Below are 20379 nucleotides of genomic sequence, written 5' to 3'. Positions count from 1 at the left end.
TCGCTGCATACTCGCAGATCGTGAATCGCACAAAATGGGCAAAAGAAAGGCGAATGGCGACGACAAGCTGCCGTCGAAAGACAAGATGGACGTTGACGGCGAGGACAGTGGCAGTGACGATGTATGGCACAAGTGACCTGACTTATCAAAGCTGAGATACTGATACCAGTCCAGGACACAAGTATGCTCGACGTAGACTTCGAATTCATGGACCCAGATCCAGAAGTGGATTTTCACGGCCTGAAGAACTTGCTCCGACAACTTTTCGATGCCGACAATCAGTTATTTGACCTTTCAGAGCTGGCCGATCTGATTCTTTCACAGCCTGGTATGGGCTCAACAGTGAAATGCGACGGCAAAGAGAGCGACCCATATGCGCTTCTCACCGCCCTAAACCTCAACCACCACAAGATGAAGCCCGTCATTCTCAACTTGACAAAATACATCCTCTCTCGTGCCAAGGCATCTGGGAATCCTGGTCTTCAGCAACTCGAACAGCTACTTGCGCCTGACTCAAAAGCACAAGTCGCACTGGTTTTGAACGAACGCTTCATCAACATCCCGCACCAGGTCATTCCTCCAATGTACAACCTGCTTTTGGAGGAAGTTGAACTTGCTGTCAAGGATAAGGAACCATACGACTTCACGCACTATCTCATCTTCAGCAAGACTTATGCTGAAGTAAACTCGAAGCTTGATGCAGAGGAGGAGCGGCCGAGCAAAAAGGGAAAGAAGTCAGGAAGCGCAAACTCTGAAACATTCTACTTCCACGCTGAAGATGAAGTGTGGCAAAAACACGCCCTAGGCTTCTCGAATTTCGAGTACGAGAAAGAAGCAGATGAGGGTGCCAGTGATGCGAAGAGAGCTTTCACTGAGGCGGGAATCAAGCCTCAAGGGCACTTGATTCTGATCGAGGGAAAGAACTTTCAGAACGCGGTCAAGGCTGTCGGAGAGTATTTGCAGTAGAAGAGCCTCTACGTAGCGCTTCTGCTTTGGGATAGGTCTGAACAGCGGAGAGCCCAGAAAGTGGCCTCATGCTCGACTATGTGTCAGGATTATAGTTCAGATGAACCACTATTTGCTCGCTGGTAACAGGACAGGTCAAAGAATTCTCGTCGACCCAAGGTCAGGAGGGCAAATTTCGTGGATCGCAACCTTTTTGAGGATATGGCTGAGGCCACTTACACTCCGGTTCTTTGCATGCATATATACCACACGCCCTCCTCGAGAAGCAGGCCTTCTACTGCATTCTGTGACACACACTTCGGACCATCATATCGGAAGACCACAACAAACAGACCATCGACCACACCAACACTTCGAAAGACAAGCCAACCACACTCACCAACAACTCAGACCATCGTGTCAGAAGACAACGACAAGCAGGCCATCGACCGCATAGATACAGTTCAAAAGATAAGCCATCAACCACACTCACGGACAACTCAAAGTACCGTACCACAAGACAACATGTCTGGAACAAACAACCCAACCTCGTTCCGCGATCTGTCTGCGGAGCTGCGCAACAACATCTACAAGCAAGCTCTTTTACTCGACGACCAAGTCATTTCCGTCTCTGGAGAACACGGCAAAGCTCTTCCGCGAACTCTGCCACCAGCAGTGAACATCATCGCCGCAAACCGACAGATCTATGAGGAAGCAACAGCAATGCTCTATGGCGGGAACACCTGGTACGCGAACACCGAAGAAGAAGCCATCACTTTCCTCAGCAAGATACCAAGGAACAACATCGCAAAGATCCGGCGCTTTGAACTGAAATATGTTGACTGGAGCGGCCAAGGCGTGAGGCATTTCGGCTATGTGCATCTCAAATCCTTAATCCAAAGAAGCGTTCGCGAGCAAGTCGAGAAGCTCCTACGTTGCACTGGTGGAGAGCTCTTGCCGCTGTCCCTCGATGCAATCTATGTCCCTGATTGCCGCGTACCGGGAAGCTACTGTTCTCTGTCCGAGTTGAGTGTCTGGGACATGTTCGACTACAGGCAGTGGAAGTGGGAGTTGTCTCGTGAGCAAAGTGGTGTCAAGGAGGATGCGGAGTGAAGGCGAAGACCAAGGATTGTATGGTGCTAATGAGCGTTTTATGTTAAATGTTGGAATAATGGGGAAGCACAATAGAATGGAAGGATCGACACGCACATTGCTTCTACATCAACGGCGAGATAGCTTCAAATAGCATAGAATAAGAGATTTGAAATACGTTTCCATTCCATTACAGCACTGTGAACTGAGGAAAGTGTGTCCACATGAGATTGTGCTAAATGTGGCCGTGATTCCCTCAAACCCACCGTGTCTAATCAAGCTCTTTCTGTGGGAAACTCCCACTACCACGCCATACCTTGCATCCCAAACTCCAATGTCCGGCCTCGACCGCGCCTTCCAGGCATGGCGCGATCACCACAGTTTCACCTCGGATGCAAGCACTGCACTATGGAAGAAGCTCTCGAAATCACACACAATCTACGGCGATCTCCTCATCTTCCCCCACAACGCCCTCTCCGGTCCAGAATGGCAACCACTTCAACCTCTCGCCCCCAGCGTTCTCGATGATCTCTGGCAACGCATCTGCAAAGAATGTAAAATCACACACATCGCCTCCAACAAGCCCATCCCACCTCAAAATGAAGATTCCACCAAATCGGAAAACATCCTCCGCGCTCCAATAAATTTCACACCCATCTACGGAGATTTCGGCCCAGAAAGTGCTTCTGATCCTCCCACTGGAGACGATTTCGCAAAGGCCTTCTGGGTGACTGCGAAGCAGAATGGGATCTATCAGACGTGGGCGCCAAGATGGACGATGTTTTCCAGAGGGAACATTTCCGAGAAGGCGAGGCTATTGACGTTGCCTTCTGTGGTGCAGGCGGCTGAGGAGGCTAAGCAAGCGCGAGATGAGGGAGTTGAGGATTGGGAGATGGGGTTCGATGTTGTGGATTTGTATGCTGGGATTGGGTATTTCACGTTTTCGTATGTGAAGGCTGGGGCGAGGAGGGTATTTTGTTGGGATTTGAATCCTTGGAGTGTGGAGGGGTTGGTGAGGGGGGCGAGGAAGAATAAATGGGACGTGGAAAATTTTGGGAGGATTGAGGGTGCTGAGGGTGAAGATGAGGAAGCGAGGGAAGTGATGGGGAGGAGTAACGCGACAATTCTGGTCTTCAACGAATCGAATGAGATGGCACCTCAGCGGCTGAGAGAAATATCAAGGTACAGCCGACCAAACATTCGGCACGTCAATCTTGGGATGCTGCCGAGTTCAAGGAAGGCCCTGGAGCTTGCTGCTGCTTTCGTCTCATTGAAGCCGAAGGGGTGGTTGCACATTCATGAGAACTTCCTAGTAGAGGAAATCGCGGAGAAGAGCGAATGGACGAGGAAAGAATTCGAGCGCCTTCTGCTTGAATCCAGTAACCCTCACCTGGAGCATCTCGGAGACGGGCAGAAGCTGAAGGTCGAGATCGAACATATCAACAAGCTCAAAAGCTATGCTCCTGGAGTCATGCACTGCGTGATCGATATTGCTGTCGAAGTCTCAGGATGATCATGATCTGAACTACTGCACGCAGTATCTCTCTACCAGAGCATCGCAATCGGGTGGGACGGATTCAAAACCTCTGTTGACTTCCAAATAATTGAGCGAGCCGAGAGTGACTGCCAGTGGACTGCATTAGTCCAACAGCAAAGTTGAGCAATACTTGCTCACCGAGTGCGTGGACGTGGCCTCTTTCCTCACTTTTGGTCCTGGTATTGAGAGTACAACAAAGGTGAGAGCAGCTATTCACCGGGCCTGCAGCAGGACAGAACGGCCATGTGGAAGCAGTGCTCAGTTGCATGGGTTTCACTCAGAAGCAAGATGAGTGGAGCTGACACACCATAGCATAAATACTGAGAAGTGAATGTTTTGAATTTGCCGCCATCTTTCGCTTCTGTTCACCTCCTTCTCCAATACTATATGCTTAGGTTACTTCATGTGCTCAGCACAACTCTTCAGCTGCGAGACAATTGCGACAAAATATTCACATTTCGCCTTTGCATATCGCTATTATCCGTGTGAACAGCTACAACAAAGCTCTCTCCAAGGATTGACAAAGAAGCATGTTCGAAGCATAATGCTACGAAAATTCGAACAGCATTCAAGGCTGGACTCGTTCTTCCGCACTGATAGGCCAGTGCACCGTAATGCGCTTGACCTCCTTTTCCCTCAGCTGCCATCGGTGATCAGAGTTCATTTACGCTACCGGACTGCTATTTGGACCTTAGTTGGCTCTGCAGCCGTCTGATTTCCAGAGAGGCGAAATGCGAAAACAACATCTCCGAGGCCTGGTTTCTGCTAGCGTTCTCGCTTTCTGGACAATTAATGCCTCAGCTTCAATCATATGAGCAGAGAGACCGACACGTCTACGCCTTGTCTTTGAAGGCCAGAGCTTATTATGTTGGGCACCGACTGGACCCTGAGTGGCTCCGTGTGGGTCACATGGTTGGGGAGACAATGTTGTCCATCATGTCCCAGCTTCAACGGATCGTAATGAACGGGCGACATTTGAACAATTGTTGGCTCAAACTAAACAAAATGGACGGAGACACAGCGCCGTTCACGTCATCTCTGATGCAATAAGTCAATCTGAATAGGGCGATATCTGGAACACAGTTGGCTCAAATAAAACACATTGAGCCCGAAACCGCAGAAGCAGTACCATTCGTGATCTATCTACACCCTCTTATATCTCTGTCTCTTCTCTTGCTCTGTCATCGGCATGACATACTTCCGTCTCCTAACCTCCACCACTTTATAATCCTCTGCCTCTTTCATCGTGACCATCCTCCACTCCTCCTTTGCCCCACCAATACCACTCGTAGGCCGATTTTCATCAACTGGCACGTGAACCAGCATTTCTACCTTGACAACACTGTTCATCTCCTTTCTCCCAAGCGAAACCTCAAGCAGTCTGAGGGTGTGTTTCGTGGCTTTGAGCGTGCGCGGCCGGTCGAGAATGATGTCCTTTTGTCGCCGGTGAGGGAAATTTGAGATGTGGTTGTGGATATACTCCATGCCTGGCGGCAGCACCGGGGTTGCGAGGGGGCCGAATTTCTTCAAGGCGCGGGGGCTTTGTCCAGAGTGGCTTGAAGATTTGCCTGAGCGGCTCTGCTTGCTGAGCTCACACGATTCCAGTGATAATCGGTGTCATATCTCTCAATGCGAGCGTCCTCAAGTTCTGCCTCGACTGGTGTCACCGCCGCTTTGAATGGATCGCCGACCTTGAATGACTGGAGTGAATTGCGCTGTAGTCGGGACAAGGCTTTGAGGAAGCCAATGGCTGTTTCGGGGTTGTCGAAGTGGAAGCTGTTCTCGTGGTAGAACATGTCCAGAGCCTCGGAGCGCATCTTCTTGCTGGAGAAAAGGAGGGCTGGCTCGATCTTGTTGGGGTTTTTGGACGTAATAGCGATGCCGTCTGCACTCACCAACGAGAGTTTGTATATCTCGTTGCGAAGTTCCGGGGCAAGATCGAAGAACGTGAGCTTCTGGTCCCTGTTATACGTGGTCCGGACGATCGCAGGGCGCTTGCCATCGTGGGCGACTGGACCAGAGACAGAGATGTTGTGATGTAGTTGACGAGGGTCGGCAGGCATCAGGTCCATTGTGTCGTATTGTTGCATAGCTGCTGGGGCGTCCTTCGTACTATACTTGCCGAGAATAGGGAAGCGGACTTCGCGATAGTCGTTTGCCACTTCGACCGATTCGTGCTGCAAGCGTCCGAAGATTGATGGAGTGTCGGTCTCGATGCCCTTGCTCTTTTCCTTGTTGCACTGGGTAGAGGCACTCTTCGTTGCTTGTCTCTTGCTTGCAGCAGGAGTAAGCTGGGTCACGGCCTTGCGCTTGCTGGAGTATGCCATTGCGTCGAGAAGAAGAGTATATGTCTGGTGTGATGAGAGGTATAGGGGATAAGAACGAAAGCCGTGACGAGTGAGATAGTTCGAAAGTCTTGAGAGATAGAGCGTACTCGAGAGCTTGGGATGGAAAGGGATGAAGTCGACGTCCACCGATCGGTCTTCGGATGATGAGAGGAAAGTTGGGTTTTCGTGCGAGAGCGTATGCGAAAGAGTCTGAACTGTGCAGAAGTATGTCAGAAGAAGTACATTCCGAGCGGGAGTAATATGTATTGCAAACACAATGTAAAACTTGACAATAGGAAATTAAGGTTTGGGGTGCACAATGGTACGCGGTCAATTGTTACAATAGTCAAATTATTTTCGCTCAATGATCTGGTACGATAACGCTTCAAGCTGTGACAATAGGAAACTGGCGTAAGCGCTTCAATCATAGCTGTGCCCTCTCGGACCCTATTGTCTTCGTGGTGAACGAGTTGAAGTAGGAGTTCAGCGCGTCGACCGTGCCAGATCCCTCGACAAGTTTGACCACGCAACCGACGTAGCCATCAGGTCGCACGACCACAATACCTCCCTCCTCTTCCGACAGGCCGACCTTGGCGTGCGCTGAAGCCTTTGCTTCAGGCACCATTTGATCCCAAATGTCGTCGGCGTAAACGTGATCAGTGTAGCGTGCCAAGACTTCGGGTAGAAGCTCGCGGATCTCAATATCGGGTCGGTGAGAGTTGAAGATGATGTTGAATGTGTAGAACCAGGAATGTGGGTTGTGTCGCTCGTGGTAATCCACCTTGTCGATATCGGCTCGTTTGTACACGTCGTAGAATGAACCTTTCTTGCGCAGACCGGCGGCAAAGTCTGCGATCGCTTTCTTCGTCTTAGCTGGCTTGCCGCCGAAGAGGTAAAGTCGGTAGGATCCATTCAGAGGAATTTCCTGTTCGAGATGTACGACATTGGCATCGACAACTCGAGTGACGGTCGCTGGGGTCAGAATGCGCCCTGTACGTAGTTTCGTGCCTCCGTTCTTGGTCGTAAGGAAGAGCGGTGATTGCGCCGCGTGGGATTCTGACCAGTTGAAGACATTCTCGAGGTAGGCGACGCCGTAACCAGATGTAAACTCGCAAGACTCCTTGAACTTCTGCACGAATGGATTCTCGTCTTTTCCATCATTCGACTTGCCAGCAGAGGCGCGCTCTGCCGCCGAGGGCACTCGTTGTGAGAACAATTTGGCGTATGAAGCATCGAAATTCAGTAGATTCTCGGCCACGTATTTGCGCTCTGATTCGTAAGACTTCAGGATGCTGCGATCAGCGAAACCAGACTCGACGTGATGGATTTTCCAGGCCAAGTTCTGCGCGTCTAAGAATGCAGTGTTCATGCCTTGACCAGCTTTAGGCGAGTGCGTATGGCAGCAGTCACCGCCCATGAACACGCGCTCGTCCAAGGTATATCGATCTGCAATGCCCTGTCCGATTGGGTACACCGAGTACCACTCTACACGATCCCACTCGATGTAGTATGGCTTCATAATCTTCTTAGCATAAGCCTGCACTTCCTCAGTTGTAGCTGTTTTCCGTGGGTTCCAGTCTTTGTCTGTTGATGAGGCGATTTGAATGTAGAGGCGGACCATGTTGTTCTCGCGAGGAATGACCATGATAGAACCAGCATCCGAATGGATTGTGCACTTCATCTTGATGTCGGGGAAGTCTGTCCGAACGACTCCGTCCATGACGCCCCACACGTATGCAATTGGGTCTTTGTGTGTAATGCCAACTCCAAGCTGCTCCCTGATGAATGATCGCGCGCCCTCACCCGAGAACAGATATTTTGCGCGAACAGTCTCCTGCTCATCTCCGTTCACATGCGCGAGATTGACCTCGACAGGATATGTTGAGTCCTTCCCATCGTTCTTGAAGCCTGTGATCTTCCAAGGCCTTTGTATCCGTGTGCCATGCTTTTCAATATCATCGATGAAGACTCTCTCGATCAGGCCCTGGTGCAACAACGTTGTGAATGGGTATCGCGCGTCGATGAACTTCGGGCAAGACGCCCATGTGCCTGTTCTCGCGATGCCCTTGCCTTCGTCTAGAGGGTCCCAGAAGGCGACTTCGTACACCTTCGCCGGCTCGTTGGCCATGATGGCTCGCTTCAGGCCCATATTTCGGAGGAGATCGAGAGATCGCGGCTGAATGCCATCGGCGCGTCCAGTGAGTGTGGGCTCGGGTCGCATGTCAATGTGCTTGATTTTGTAGCCCCATCGTGCTAGACATGTCGAGAGCAACAGGCCTACTGGACCAGCGCCCACGATCACAATGTCGTAGTTCTCCACCGCCATCGCTGCCAGTATGAAGATGGGATATGGTGGTTAGAGATATGTCGCGGGCTTGCGCGAGCTTATGATTAGATCGTCCTCCTCTCGTTGAAATGGTCTCAGGTAGAGTGAGGAGTGTATGCCCAAGATAGAGAACAATGGAATAGTAGAACGGAGAAATCGATGGAGAGAGCAAACCTACCTATTTGAACACATGGCTGACGATGCTAGCAAGCTCACGCTTGAAGGCGGCTAAGAGGATCGGGAAGGGTCATCGGCGGCCAAAAACGAGCAAAAGATGGACAAGCAATAGTTACCATGTAGTCTTGCCGAAACAGAGACATGACGTTCCCCGCTAAAAGGATCGCACGTGAGGCGCACAGGCCACCGGATCCAGATCACGGTAAACCAAAAAGTGTCCACCACATCCGCAGCTTCGACGGCCCGGACAACAACTCCGAATTTCATCCCGTCGAATCGAGACTGTCATCGGACTCTAGAGCGGCAAGATATACGGCTACTCTTTCGCATGCATTGACCAATTGATATACTTTCGTGCTCATCCGGAAACACGGTGCGGATATACAGTAGAGTAGGTTGCGACCGCCCACAATCCGACAACGAGGGCATAGTAATCATTGTGTTTCGATCTCAATGCCGGATAGCACATCCGGGAATATAGTGGCCAACGAATGCAAGCATGGCGCTTCCTCCGAATGCGTCTTTCTGCTTACCACGCATATTTATTCATGGTGCCAGGCAACGCAGGAACATTCGAGAGACACGCCACGAAAGTATAACAAGCGGCCAGGCCCTGTCCTCTCACTCTGACGATTCGCGATGCTTCTTCGTCACAGTGTTTCTCTCGCAACGCCGAGGAAGGCAGGAAGATTAAGGGAAGAAGGCATGAGTGCATGCTATTGCCCTTGCGCACTCTGCCGACATCCATAGCCCTGCCGGCGTCCGTATCTCTGCGAGTTGGCAGAGGACAAGATAAGAAGCATAGAGGCACAACACTCGCCATATACCACACTCAATGTAAGTCACCATAACCTCCATTTTCGTCTATATATACACCGCTGGAAGCACCAAAACAAGAAAGAAAATTGCCAATTGTCACTCTCCACGCTCAGTATTGTCATTGCTCACAGGCAATCTCGTTACCAATTGGCATCAAACAAGAGACTAGGTCAGAAACACCAAGGCACCGGAGTCTCATTCGTTCCGTCTATCCATAAAGTGCTGCAAACATGAAAACAAAAAGATTAAAAATAGAAATCGCCGATTGTCATTCTCCACGCTCAATACTGTCCTTGCTCACAAGCAACCTTGTTATAAAATGGCATCAAGCAAGCAAGCATTTCAGAAATATCAAGAAATCGTCCTTTGCCCCACAAAACGTCCTCAATGCCAACCTATACCGTCGCACAACACAAGAGCATACTGTAACGAAATGTTACTGGAAGCATACAAAGAATGGCACTGAGCACACATTCGTTAGCATGTAACCATAGACCACGTGGGACGCCTTCACTTACAATCTCATCCATCCTCCACATCAGTGTCTCTTCGGACACACAACCTTCCACACAGCCTCCCCGTACTCACTCCTGCCCACAGCCCAGATCTCGCTCGCAGACTGAGTCTTGCCCGCATCGATGTGAGTGTTGTATGCCAGCGCTAACTTTCTGGAAAGCTGTCCAGTTGGTGAAGTTGTGTTGGCGTCCAGCCAGGCGTCATAGCTTGCCTCCCATTCATCGGGATACTCGGAGATTCTGATGTCACGAAGGATCTCTTCACTCCGGTTCATGGTCGAGTAGTGATAGGAGATGTATCCGACGACTTCGACGAGAGCGGTGAGAGCTGCTGAGGCCATATTGGATAGATGATTGGTTGTGAAGGTTGATTGATAGGAGAGACCGTTCGAGTTCGGTATACTGTTCTTAAGTGGTGTTGGTATAGATCTTATTGTGCTTTGTTGATATTATGTGGAGGAAGGAAACAGAAACTTGAGAGTGGGAGGCGCCGGTATTTGTGCTGCACAGCAATCGATGGTCATGCAAACAGGTACCACGCGACAAATGTCGCCTGTCCAACCCTTGAGACTCATTGAATGTGGCTGACCTCGAAATCTTCAGACCGGTGAATGAGAAATGACAATGTCACACTCATGGTTCGCAGTGACAACCTTCGCCTGGCTGAGCGGGTTCTGGTGGGCAGACTCTGCAACTTGTTGTATAAGCCATGTGATGAGCGGCTTGATGTGAATTGAAACGCTCGGTGATGCCATGAAACCACAGGATATGTCAGGTCTTTTGTACATCGATCATGTTTGCTCGCAAGTTTGCTGTATCCCTTGAATTTGTACGAGCATCAATCGCTCTTGTCCTTGCGAGTATTCTGGACAGCACTTTCTCAGCACTGATTTGATGGCAGGCGCTGTAGAGTGCTCACTGGGCGAGAAGCTCCTTGAACTATGTCTGAGGTTGTCGATGGTCTGGAACTTCTAGTCACTGAAACAATCAAAAGTTGACGCTCAGGTCATGCTTTACAGAAACCTTTGTCCTTCTCGATATGTGGTCCTACCTCGACACCTTGCCATTCGAAATTAAGAGGTACAGGCACTAGAGACGGGCAAGACCCTTGAAAGCTTCTTTTCACAATGCCTTGAAGCATATACGAAACCATACGAGAACTCATGTCAATCAGTCTTTGATAAGCAGCAGAGTGACTGCCTCCAATCACTACTCCATATATGTTCCGACGTTGTCACGTCTACTGCTGCCACTCTCGTAGCCACTTGGTCATCAAAACCCCATCAATGGCAGCCATATCTCGCATTGTACGGCTTAGCTCCTGCGTGTGCGTCGTGGCCATACTGGGCTGCTGTATTCCCGCGCTCGCCATTTCCTCATAGAACTCCAGCAGCTTTAAGCCAGGCTTCTTCTCGATTTCTGCCGGCGTGACTGGGCTAGCGCGCAGAGCTTCGAGCCAATCGCGGAATGGCACCACGGCCATTTCGCGGCCGGTCTCTCGCTCGAGGGCTTCGCGTACAGCGGGTATGAGCGTCTTCCACGAGACGGTGCGTGGGTTGCTGATGTGCGTGATGTCGAGGCCAGCAGGATCGTGCGCACGGGCGAGTGCGATCTCTACTACCGCTCGCGCAGCGAGGTCCATGGGCACCCAATCTACCGTGTCTTGGACTCCCAATGATTCTGGGATGAGTGCCAGTGCTTTGGACGTGATGATGATGCTCGGCAGCCATTCGTGGCGATTCCACTCGGCCGTGCTGACGACAGAACCTGATAGCTGTCCTGCACGCACAATTGTCGCAGCAATTCCTGCTTTTTTGGCAGCATGTGCTAGAATCATGGATGCCACGTGCTTCGATTCTCCGTATCCCTGGGGTAGGGACACCGAGTGAGATTTTGGCATCTCTTCTGGGATAGCCATATGTTCCGCGATGCTCTTCTCCGCATGGTTGTGGAACCAGTTTCCAACACTCGCGATAGAGGAGATGAAGACGATCTGCGCGTTGTGCTTGGACTGCACACAGAAATCAACTGCTCTGCGAGTGCCGGCGATGTGGACAGCTTCGTAGGTTGCTAAAGTCTTGTTGAAGTCAACCGCCCATGCATTGAGGATACAGATGTCGACTGATTGAAGCATAGCGTCGTACACTTTGAGATCTAATCCGAAATGCTCGCGGCCAAAGTCGGCTGTGAGGAAGCTAACTTTTCGCAACCCATCAATGCTGAGCCCGCGGGACTTGAACTGCTTGGCTTGACGAGTCTCTGCATCAGTGGAACGGTTGAGTGCATACACGTGAGCCACTGAAGGAGAGCTAATCAGCTCTTCTAGGACATGACCTCCCAGAGAGCCCGTGGAGCCTGTGAGGAGTACTGTGTGCTCACTCAGTGCTGGCGTGCCTTTGGTCGATCTCGAAGGTAAATCATGGGTATACTTCTTGATCATTGCTTCCATTACCTCTTCGCGGGACACGCGAGCGGACTTGTCATCTTCGATCTCGGTGAGGTATTCAGCCAAGCTCCGGATGCTCGGGTGACTGTAGATCACACGAGGTGACACAGGCTTTCCTATCCCGTGACTCAAGATTGATGAAAGGGCCATGACCTGCAACGAATCGATGCCGTAGCTGAATATATCGGCATCTGGGGAAGCATCATCTGGTATCTCGAAGCCTTTGGCCTTGAACGCCTTGCGCAAGTACTCCATGGCTGGGACAATACCAGCATCTCGGTCGATCCGAAGGGCCCCAAGCTCATCAAAAGTCCCTTCGTTCGAATACAGCGCTTCAATCTCTGCGGAATATAGATCTGTCGTCTGCCTCCGCATAATGGATCCTTTGGGAGCGCGCTTGAAATGCTTATCTCGTTTGGCGATAGCAACTTTCGACTTCCAGACACGACCGTGTGCTGGAGCAGCTTTGTTAGCCTGTTCGATGAATGGCCACAATTCTTCCACAAGCTCTGATAGGTCTCGGTCTTGATGTCCAAGTGCGTCCCAGTCCGGCTCGATCAAAAGCCCGGTCTGGAAACGTGCCTGTCCAATTACAAGTGCTCCCTTAATTAAGGAATGGCTCTCTAGATTCTTCTCAAAGTCGACCGGATTGAACTTCTCGCCGTTACTGAGCACTAGAACGTCGTCTTTGCGGCCTTTGTAGCGCCACAGGCCCTTTTTGTTAGGGTGCTCCTCAAATAAGTCTTTCGTGCGCCACTTCGAGATGCTGGGAAAGATGTGGAATACGCTTTGATACCGGCAGTCGTCCGTAGGTCTGATGGTCATCTCGTACAGATCGTCCTCCTCAGGCTCCATAGCCACTCCGCTGCCCGCCATGAACTCAAAGTACTGCCAGTCTTCTTTGTCCTCCGGAAAGAGCGATGCCATGAGGCCAGCTTCTGTCGACCCAAGACATGATACCAGCCGCGTGCCCTGGTTGACACGCTCACCGACTCCATGAGCTAGTGGACCACCACCAACCGCGACGTATTCTAGCTGACAGAGGGTGTCCCAACCGCTGGGCGTGTCTATGAGCTCTTCAATAATCGACGGCGGAAATATAGACACCTTTGGCCGTATTTGGTCCAAAGCCTTGATGATAAGTTTACTGGTGGGAGGCTTGTTTGGTGGCAAATAGGAGATCGATGTCCGGCAAAACAAGGACGTCCAAACAGTCGCTGCCCCCATTGTATGAAAGAATGGCGTAACAGCAAACATGAGAGTGCCAGTTTCCATCAAGGTCGCGAAAACGGCTCGGCGACCGGGCGGAGCAGAGACTTGTGCTACTGCCTTGAACGTGCTAATACTGCCGTTGGTATGATAGATTGGCTTCGGATATCCAGTAGTACCAGAAGTGTGCAGGATCACAACTCTGTCCTCGGCTTTGTTGGTATAAGCGGCGGGGCACGGCATCAGTGCCTCTGGTGCTGAAGCTGACGCCTGTCGAAGCAGCTCGTCAAATGTTGGAATTTGCATTACCTGCAGTTCTGGTGCAGCTTTTGTGATCATCGCTACCCTTGCTTCGAAGTCTTCGCTGTGGAGCAGGAATTTGCACTTGGTGGTCGAGATCAACGACGCCTGGCCCTCCTGCGAATTGCGAGGTGATGGCAGTAGAACTATATATCCGGCTCTGATCAAACCAATCTGGGCCACGGCATATCGCATATCGTTGATGCCTATGTATGCCGCTACGTCGTTTCGGGTGCCAATGCCAATCTCGCGGACGATCCAACGAGCCAGAGCATTGGCTGCGTCTGCCAGGTCTCGATACGTGATGTCGCGCCATCCTGCAGTTAGATCTTCGTCCAAGGGTATCTTCGTAAAAACATGGTTGGGGTAATCTCGTGCCAGATTTTCTAAAACCAAGGGCAAAGACTCTACCTCGCGAGGTGAGTTGTGTGCGTCGTTTGGGGGATCGACGTCCATCGCTGAAAACATGAGATGTCAGAAAGATGTGTAGGAGGATTGGAAGAGCAGTGAAGGCAAGAATGAGGGATAACCTGCAACATGATCACTGCGGAGCTTCGCCACGGAGTGATCAGTGGTTCGACCAAACTGTCGGAAGATGAACGAAGCCTTTTCCGTACTACAATCCGTCACCTGCATTCGGGGATCGGATAGCAGGGGACAAGTCGCTCTCTGGGCATTTGCAAACCCTTTGACAGCCGGGTTAGGGCAGCCTGTTGGCAGGACAGCCTCGAAAGGTCCTCGAGCTCATGTTCCTTGAATTCACGTATGCAGATGACACACTGTATTGTCATAAGCAGCAACGTGGGCTCACCAGCCTGATTCGGAGAGTATCGATTGGTGCATCAACCCATTCTATCGGGAGAGCCTTGCGGTTGTACGGCAGCTATGGTGAGCACAGCAATACACGTACACTTCGCGCTTCCGGAATTTGTGGCATGCTGGGCATGGATCAACGAAGACATGGATACGGTCTCGGTGAGATCGCACAAGTTCTTTCCAGGATGGCAGATGTAGGGTCAGATGTAGATGGACTTGTGATCAAGGACTGCGCCGTGGAACTCGGGCTGCACTTACTACAATTTGTCCCATGTACACGGGGAAGGCATAGCAGGGCATACGTCGATTTTTGGGCGTTTGCTCCCTTTTTGGAAGCCCATTCAGAGCACTTTTGCCATGATCGTCCGATTTTGATTGGTAGGGAAAATCCAAATAGCCCTAGAGAGGTCGTCAAATGGATCAACATGGAGGCAAATCGACTAACAACTTTTTTAGCCAGTGTTGAGCTTATACCCTCGTGTTCCGCGAATGCATAATTGGAACTGTACAGCCGTAATACTGCACCCGTGGATCCGCAGCCAGGGTACACATATTGACTCCTGGACGTCCACCAAAGATACTGACTGTAACCTCTAACTCGGAGCCTTTTTAACGCACTCTAATTGGTGAACACGATCCTTGAAGCACAACAGAAGTCGAGCCGATTTAGGCGTTGCACGGCCCCTATGCGGACCATCAAGCTTGAATGCTCATGGCCCACTGAACAAGCCCTAAGCAGCCGTATGATTTCGCTGTTGGAAGCCCTAAGCGTCAGCTCGATTTTGCTGTTGTCTGAAGTCCCCGCTGAGTAAGCAAGCACGCACATGTGACCATTGATCATGTGATCTCAGACAGGCATTGAGCATGATTTCTCGGCTTCGGTCGACCGTCCGGTTCCAGGCTGGACAGCTACTTCACAGCAGCCCGAGGTGCACTGGAACGGAAGTTAACATTTGTGTGTACCAAGAAGCGGCTTCAACCCGCGTTGCCCGGCAAAGGGAAAGCAGTGCTGGGACAGTGTATGTCAGGCTCTCTGCTTGGCCAAATGCAGGAGCGCCGGGTGTTGATCCAGGCGTACATTCGTCTTGTAGGCTGACTCATCATCGGCTAAATGTGCTCGAATAACACAAGTTCGCGGATCCGCTGCCCGATTTCTGCTGGCAGCTCGTGCCCAATTCAACTTCGCTGTGCGTCTTGTCTTAGTGATACTCGTGTCGAACTCGAGTAGGATTTTCAACTCATAGTGCTGGTCAGTGCTGCTTGGACTTGATATGAGCTGAGTATTGGCACCAACCGTCTTTAGTAAAATCGGCCGTTGGAGATCCCTCGCAATTGTGAGCAGTACACGCAGTCCTTAACAATCCGTTGAGCTGTCCGCGATGTGTCCCTCCCAGCAGGGCTTGTTGCACAACACTTTGTGTCTGGACCACAGACACTCATCACTCCCATGATATCGTGGACGTGGCCAAAAACATTCGTTGTCTTCGGTTCTGCTGACACTCTTGCCGGATCTGCATCTAACGTGCTTCGCACGGCGAAGTCTGAGGATGGGAGAGTGCTGAACTTAGGCAGCTTGGCAGTGCGACTGCTGCCGGAACACCAACCGTGGCTACCTCTAAATGCAACGACCTCTGAGTGCAAACGCAGGTCGCTGAGCCAATCAGCAAAGCGTTTCATGAATCGAGAGCCAATCTAGTTCGGCGCTTGCACTCAGAGGTCGTTGCATTCAGAGGTATCCACGGTTATGCTGGCTGGTTCTGAAAGCTTCGCCGGGCAGTGACAATGACTGGGCACACGTAGAGATCTTCGTCGGCAGATGCTGAAGCAAGAGCAATAAAGCAATCTGCAATGCATCTTCGGAGCTCGCGAGTATCAGCGCATGGGCGCTCGATCGAATGAGAATTGAGCCCATTGGATCGTTGGCATTCGCGACAGCGAACGCTTGGTGATTTCGATGCGCACTCGCATTGGACGAGACGACCAATAGATCGCGAGCGCATGAGATGGAAGGCAGGAGACGAGCCTAAAGAGGCGCAAGAACACGACCTTTCCTTCGAGCTTTGCGAGTCCTTGAAGTTGCCAGGAACAGGGGAGACACCGCGTGGCAACGTCGCGTGGCAACAGACGCGAGCTCTCGTGAACAGAAACATGATAGGTCAGATGGACCTCGATATTCCGTTTCAGATCTGTTATCTGTGCGTGAGCGAAGCGATTGCTAAAACTTTCAGAGATAAGCGCAGGGCTCGGCGTTCCCATGCTGCAGTCTCCACGATAGGGTCCATAAGGCTTGGCTTGATAGGCTGTTGCGTCGAACAGCATCAGGCACATTGATATGCACTGCAGATGTGGCACTCGCGAGCGAGCAATCCTGCTCTAGATCTTCATACGTGTTGCTTTTGTGTCGCATCCGTCGATCCGTTATCGTTGGGCGCTGTGGATCATCGAGCTGTGGGAATTAAATATACTTCTTCACTGTACCTGTCAGCATAAGCCTTTCGTTCGTTTGCGCCCTCCTATGTCAAAATGGTCGACGAGAAATCCGAGAAGAAGAGCTCGATCGCTGAGGGTCCAGACACAGAAGCCGGGCTTGTGAGTTCTGAGGTGCTCGTAGACAAGAATGGCTTTGTTCTATTCCCGGTCCCAGTGCAGGGCGATGCCCTGGATCCTCTCAATTGGTCCGCCTTTCAAAAGCACACAATTCTCGGAATCGTGATGGCATTGTACGATTGAGTGTTGCGGAAACACAGGCACCGAGCCAGAATGACTGACTATCTGTCGCAGGTATTTCATGTTCACCTATATCACCACAACGACCGTGCCAGCGTTTCCCGAGCTCCAAGAACAGTTCGATGCGACACTCGAACAAATAAATTGGACTGTCGCCATTCCAGCTCTTGGACTTGCCCTCGGCCCATTGATCTGGTCGAGTCCCGCAGATATTGTCGGCAGGCGACCCATCATGATTATTGGCACAATTATGGCCATTGCCGCGACTATAGGTGCTGCCGAGGCAAATGATTATTCGGGTTATATGGCGGCCAGATTCTTCCAAGGCCTGGGCTGCTCGCCAGCTGCATCGGTTGGACTGGCCATCATCAACGACATGTTCTTCGAGCACGAACGTGGCCAAAAAGTCGGACTCTGGGTATTGGCCCTCGATCTGGGCCTGCTCTTGGGTCCACTGATTGGTGGATTCGTCGATCTTGTCTCGTCGACTTGGATACAATGGCTGACAGCGATTCTCTTGGGAGTAATCCTTGTGGCTGAAGTGGCATTCATGCCGGAGACCCTTTACCCACGTGACTTGATGCTGTCCAAGAAGACTCCAGGTTTAGCGGTGTCCGAAAAGGTATCAGCAACACAAGAAGAAGTGAAGCGGACCAAGAGCCTGCCATTTGTCAACGTCACGCCGCTACCAGGCATGAAGCATCCTAAGGTCTGGGACACTGTGATCAGATTTTGTAAGACGTCCAAGTTCGCTGTGGTCCCGATTTCAGTCATGGTTTACTGCTTCGGGTGGTATTGGTGGATGTTGTCGGTCATAACGCTCGTCCCCGTCGCATACGCCAGCTATTCGCCTCAGATTCAAGGGTATGAGCGCGCCTCGATCATTCAATCCTGAATTCGTGTGAGCATGCTAACAAGGATATTAGGTTGCTGTTCATAGGCCTCATTGTCGGCACGCTGTTTTCCGAAATCTTTTGCTCCGGCCGGCTCAGTGACTGGCTCGTGGCGAAACTTGCAGCGCGCGCCAATTCGACCAAGACTCCAGAAATGCGGATCTGGCTGTTGTATCCCGCAGCAGTTCTGACTTCAGTAGGCCTGGTACTATGGGGCGTATCCATCGAGAACAACTACCACTGGATGGTGGGCCAGGTGGCGTTCGCATTGTGTAAGTCGACCTGCCGGCACTTTAAGAGAAGGTGATTGCTGACTTTGAGACTCTCAGTCGGTGCTGGAATACAGATGGGAAACACCATCGTAGCTGCATACGTCTTGGACGCGTATCCGATGCAAAGCATGTCGGTGATTGTCTTCTACGCCGTCTTGCTCAACCTTTCAGCATTCGTAGACCCCTTCTTCATTGTGCCGTGGGTGGATTCTGTCGGGTTTACGTGGACTTTTGCAGGCCACGCAATGATCACGGCCTTCTTCTGCATACCCGCGTTCGCGATGCTTCAGACGTTTGGAGGCGCAATCCGGGCGCGGTGCGGGAAGCCGAACTGGGTGAATCCAGAGTTCGACCACGAGATCGTGGAGACCATCGTAGAGCGGTAGCACTCCCACAATATGATTTCATATGCTTCATATTCCTGCGATGCTTGGGACGTGGCCGGTAATGCTCGCACATGTTCGGGCGAAGCAGAAAGAGCGAGTTTCGGGTGGGTCCTTTCGCCAAGACACCTGCCGCTGCTGCCTGAGGCTGACACCGGCAACTTTATCGTCCCAACAATGCTTTCTCGCTCATCAACTTACTCCCACCATGTCGAGCCGGCTGCAGGCAGAGCTCGATGTGGCTTGCGCTGCCGTGCAACATTGCGCGGTGCTCACGAAGCAGCTGCAACGACAGACCGTGAGCCAAGACAGTCAGATCTCGAAAAGCGATTTCAGCCCCGTCACCGTGGGCGATTTCGCATCACAAGCTCTGTTGACCTCCGCTGTGCACGCCGTGTTCCCGTCAGACAACTTCTTGGCCGAAGAGTCAGCAGATGACCTGCGCGAGAATGCAGCTCTTCTCGACAAGGTCTGGGAGCTGACAGAATCCGCAAAACCGGCTTTCGAGGCAAATACTCCCGCACTTTCTACTCCTAGTTCCAAGGACGAGTTGCTGAAGTTTCTTGACTGGGGAGGTAAGAGGGAAAGAAGTGACGAGGGAAGAACTTGGGTGTTTGACCCCATAGACGGAACCGCCACCTTTCTGCGAGGTCAGCAGTATGCCATCAATTGTGCTATGCTCATTGACGGACGTGAGGAGATCGGTATCATTGGCTGCCCCAACATCGTTCTCAGTTCTTCCACTGTCAGAGAAGATGTGATTGATGAGAGTGGATTGGGTCTGATGATCTATGCTGTACGTGGCGAAGGCACTTTTGTTCGACCAATGCAGTCAAATGGAGAGCTCGCGCCGGCGACAAAACTCGAGCGACATGGTGAGAAGGCATCCTTCGACAGTCTGATCTGGTCTGACTGTTCCACGTACACGAGTACGATCCTGGAGCTGCATCAAAAAGTTGCAGCAAGACTGAACACGCCGTGGCCTGGTGTGGATCTTTTCAGCAGTCTGATGAAGTATGCGGCGTTGGGTCTGGGTCGAAGCCACGTCGTGGTACGTATCTTCCGATACACAAGCTGGAGATCTAACGTATGGGATCATACGGGCGGAATACTCATTTTTGAGGAGTCGGGCGGGAAAGTTACTGATCTGGAAGGCAAACCAATCGACTTTACAACCGGAAGGAAAATGGCGTCCAGTGTGTTTTGTTGGCCTGCCGTGTAATATTGGATCGTGCTGACGAAGACTGCAGATTATGGACTGGTTTGTGCTCCATCCAGTGTACATGGACAGGTCCTGAAGCTTGCTCAAGATGTGATCAAGGAACACCCAGCTATACCTTACAGCAAATGATTGGTCAAATTATGATATGGCCTCGCCATGGCGCTGTTAAGCCGTAACTGTAACCGTGGCTACCTCTGGATGCAACTACCTCTGAGTGCAAACGCAGGTCGTTAAGCCAATCAGCAAAACTTTTCATGAATTGAGAGCCAATCTAGTCGGGCGCTTGCACTCAGAGGTCGTTGCATTCAGAGTTATCCACGGTTATACTCGAGGTTCGACGAAGCTCTGCTACGCTGTAGCACCTGCATCATGG

At 51.3% G+C, this 20379-nt stretch overlaps 9 protein-coding genes across 9 annotated transcripts; 5 read left to right on the top strand and 4 right to left on the bottom strand.

The window, feature by feature from the left end:
- Positions 1-34: 34 nt before the first annotated feature.
- On the top strand, positions 35-966 carry CKM354_000491000 (protein-transporting protein BCP1; the record flags this gene model as incomplete). The annotated part of the gene is made up of 2 exons (XM_044800163.1): positions 35-121; positions 175-966. 2 exons carry the CDS (start codon positions 35-37, stop codon positions 964-966), a joined length of 879 nt encoding a protein of 292 aa, XP_044656098.1.
- A 201-nt stretch (positions 967-1167) lies between these two features.
- On the top strand, positions 1168-2058 carry CKM354_000490900 (uncharacterized protein; the record flags this gene model as incomplete). The annotated part of the gene is made up of 1 exon (XM_044800162.1): positions 1168-2058. The coding sequence occupies one exon, from the start codon at positions 1168-1170 to the stop codon at positions 2056-2058; it is 891 nt and encodes a 296-aa protein (XP_044656097.1).
- Positions 2059-2371: 313 nt separating this feature from the next.
- On the top strand, positions 2372-3550 carry CKM354_000490800 (tRNA(Phe) (4-demethylwyosine(37)-C(7)) aminocarboxypropyltransferase; the record flags this gene model as incomplete). The annotated part of the gene is made up of 1 exon (XM_044800161.1): positions 2372-3550. One exon carries the CDS (start codon positions 2372-2374, stop codon positions 3548-3550), a length of 1179 nt encoding a protein of 392 aa, XP_044656096.1.
- A 1550-nt stretch (positions 3551-5100) lies between these two features.
- On the bottom strand, positions 5101-5901 carry CKM354_000490700 (uncharacterized protein; the record flags this gene model as incomplete). Its single annotated transcript, XM_044800160.1, has 1 exon — positions 5101-5901. The coding sequence occupies one exon, from the start codon at positions 5899-5901 to the stop codon at positions 5101-5103; it is 801 nt and encodes a 266-aa protein (XP_044656095.1).
- Positions 5902-6325: 424 nt separating this feature from the next.
- On the bottom strand, positions 6326-8227 carry CKM354_000490600 (uncharacterized protein; the record flags this gene model as incomplete). Its single annotated transcript, XM_044800159.1, has 1 exon — positions 6326-8227. The coding sequence occupies one exon, from the start codon at positions 8225-8227 to the stop codon at positions 6326-6328; it is 1902 nt and encodes a 633-aa protein (XP_044656094.1).
- Positions 8228-9761: 1534 nt separating this feature from the next.
- Positions 9762-10079, bottom strand: CKM354_000490500 (uncharacterized protein; the record flags this gene model as incomplete). The annotated part of the gene is made up of 1 exon (XM_044800158.1): positions 9762-10079. The coding sequence occupies one exon, from the start codon at positions 10077-10079 to the stop codon at positions 9762-9764; it is 318 nt and encodes a 105-aa protein (XP_044656093.1).
- Positions 10080-10978: 899 nt separating this feature from the next.
- CKM354_000490400 (uncharacterized protein) lies at positions 10979-14149 on the bottom strand (the record flags this gene model as incomplete). Its single annotated transcript, XM_044800157.1, has 1 exon — positions 10979-14149. The coding sequence occupies one exon, from the start codon at positions 14147-14149 to the stop codon at positions 10979-10981; it is 3171 nt and encodes a 1056-aa protein (XP_044656092.1).
- Positions 14150-17032: 2883 nt separating this feature from the next.
- Positions 17033-18787, top strand: CKM354_000490300 (uncharacterized protein; the record flags this gene model as incomplete). Its single annotated transcript, XM_044800156.1, has 4 exons — positions 17033-17229; positions 17291-18100; positions 18163-18401; positions 18459-18787. The coding sequence occupies 4 exons, from the start codon at positions 17033-17035 to the stop codon at positions 18785-18787; spliced, it is 1575 nt and encodes a 524-aa protein (XP_044656091.1).
- A 205-nt stretch (positions 18788-18992) lies between these two features.
- On the top strand, positions 18993-20135 carry CKM354_000490200 (uncharacterized protein; the record flags this gene model as incomplete). The annotated part of the gene is made up of 2 exons (XM_044800155.1): positions 18993-19980; positions 20035-20135. The coding sequence occupies 2 exons, from the start codon at positions 18993-18995 to the stop codon at positions 20133-20135; spliced, it is 1089 nt and encodes a 362-aa protein (XP_044656090.1).
- Between the last annotated feature and the right edge of the window lie 244 nt (positions 20136-20379).

This window comes from Cercospora kikuchii, assembly GCF_019650295.1.
Source record: "Cercospora kikuchii DNA, contig_00003, whole genome shotgun sequence".
Classification (NCBI taxonomy): Eukaryota; Fungi; Ascomycota; class Dothideomycetes; order Mycosphaerellales; family Mycosphaerellaceae; genus Cercospora; species Cercospora kikuchii.
Note: the sequence above shows the minus strand (reverse complement) of the source record. Positions and strands in the feature narration are given on the sequence as shown.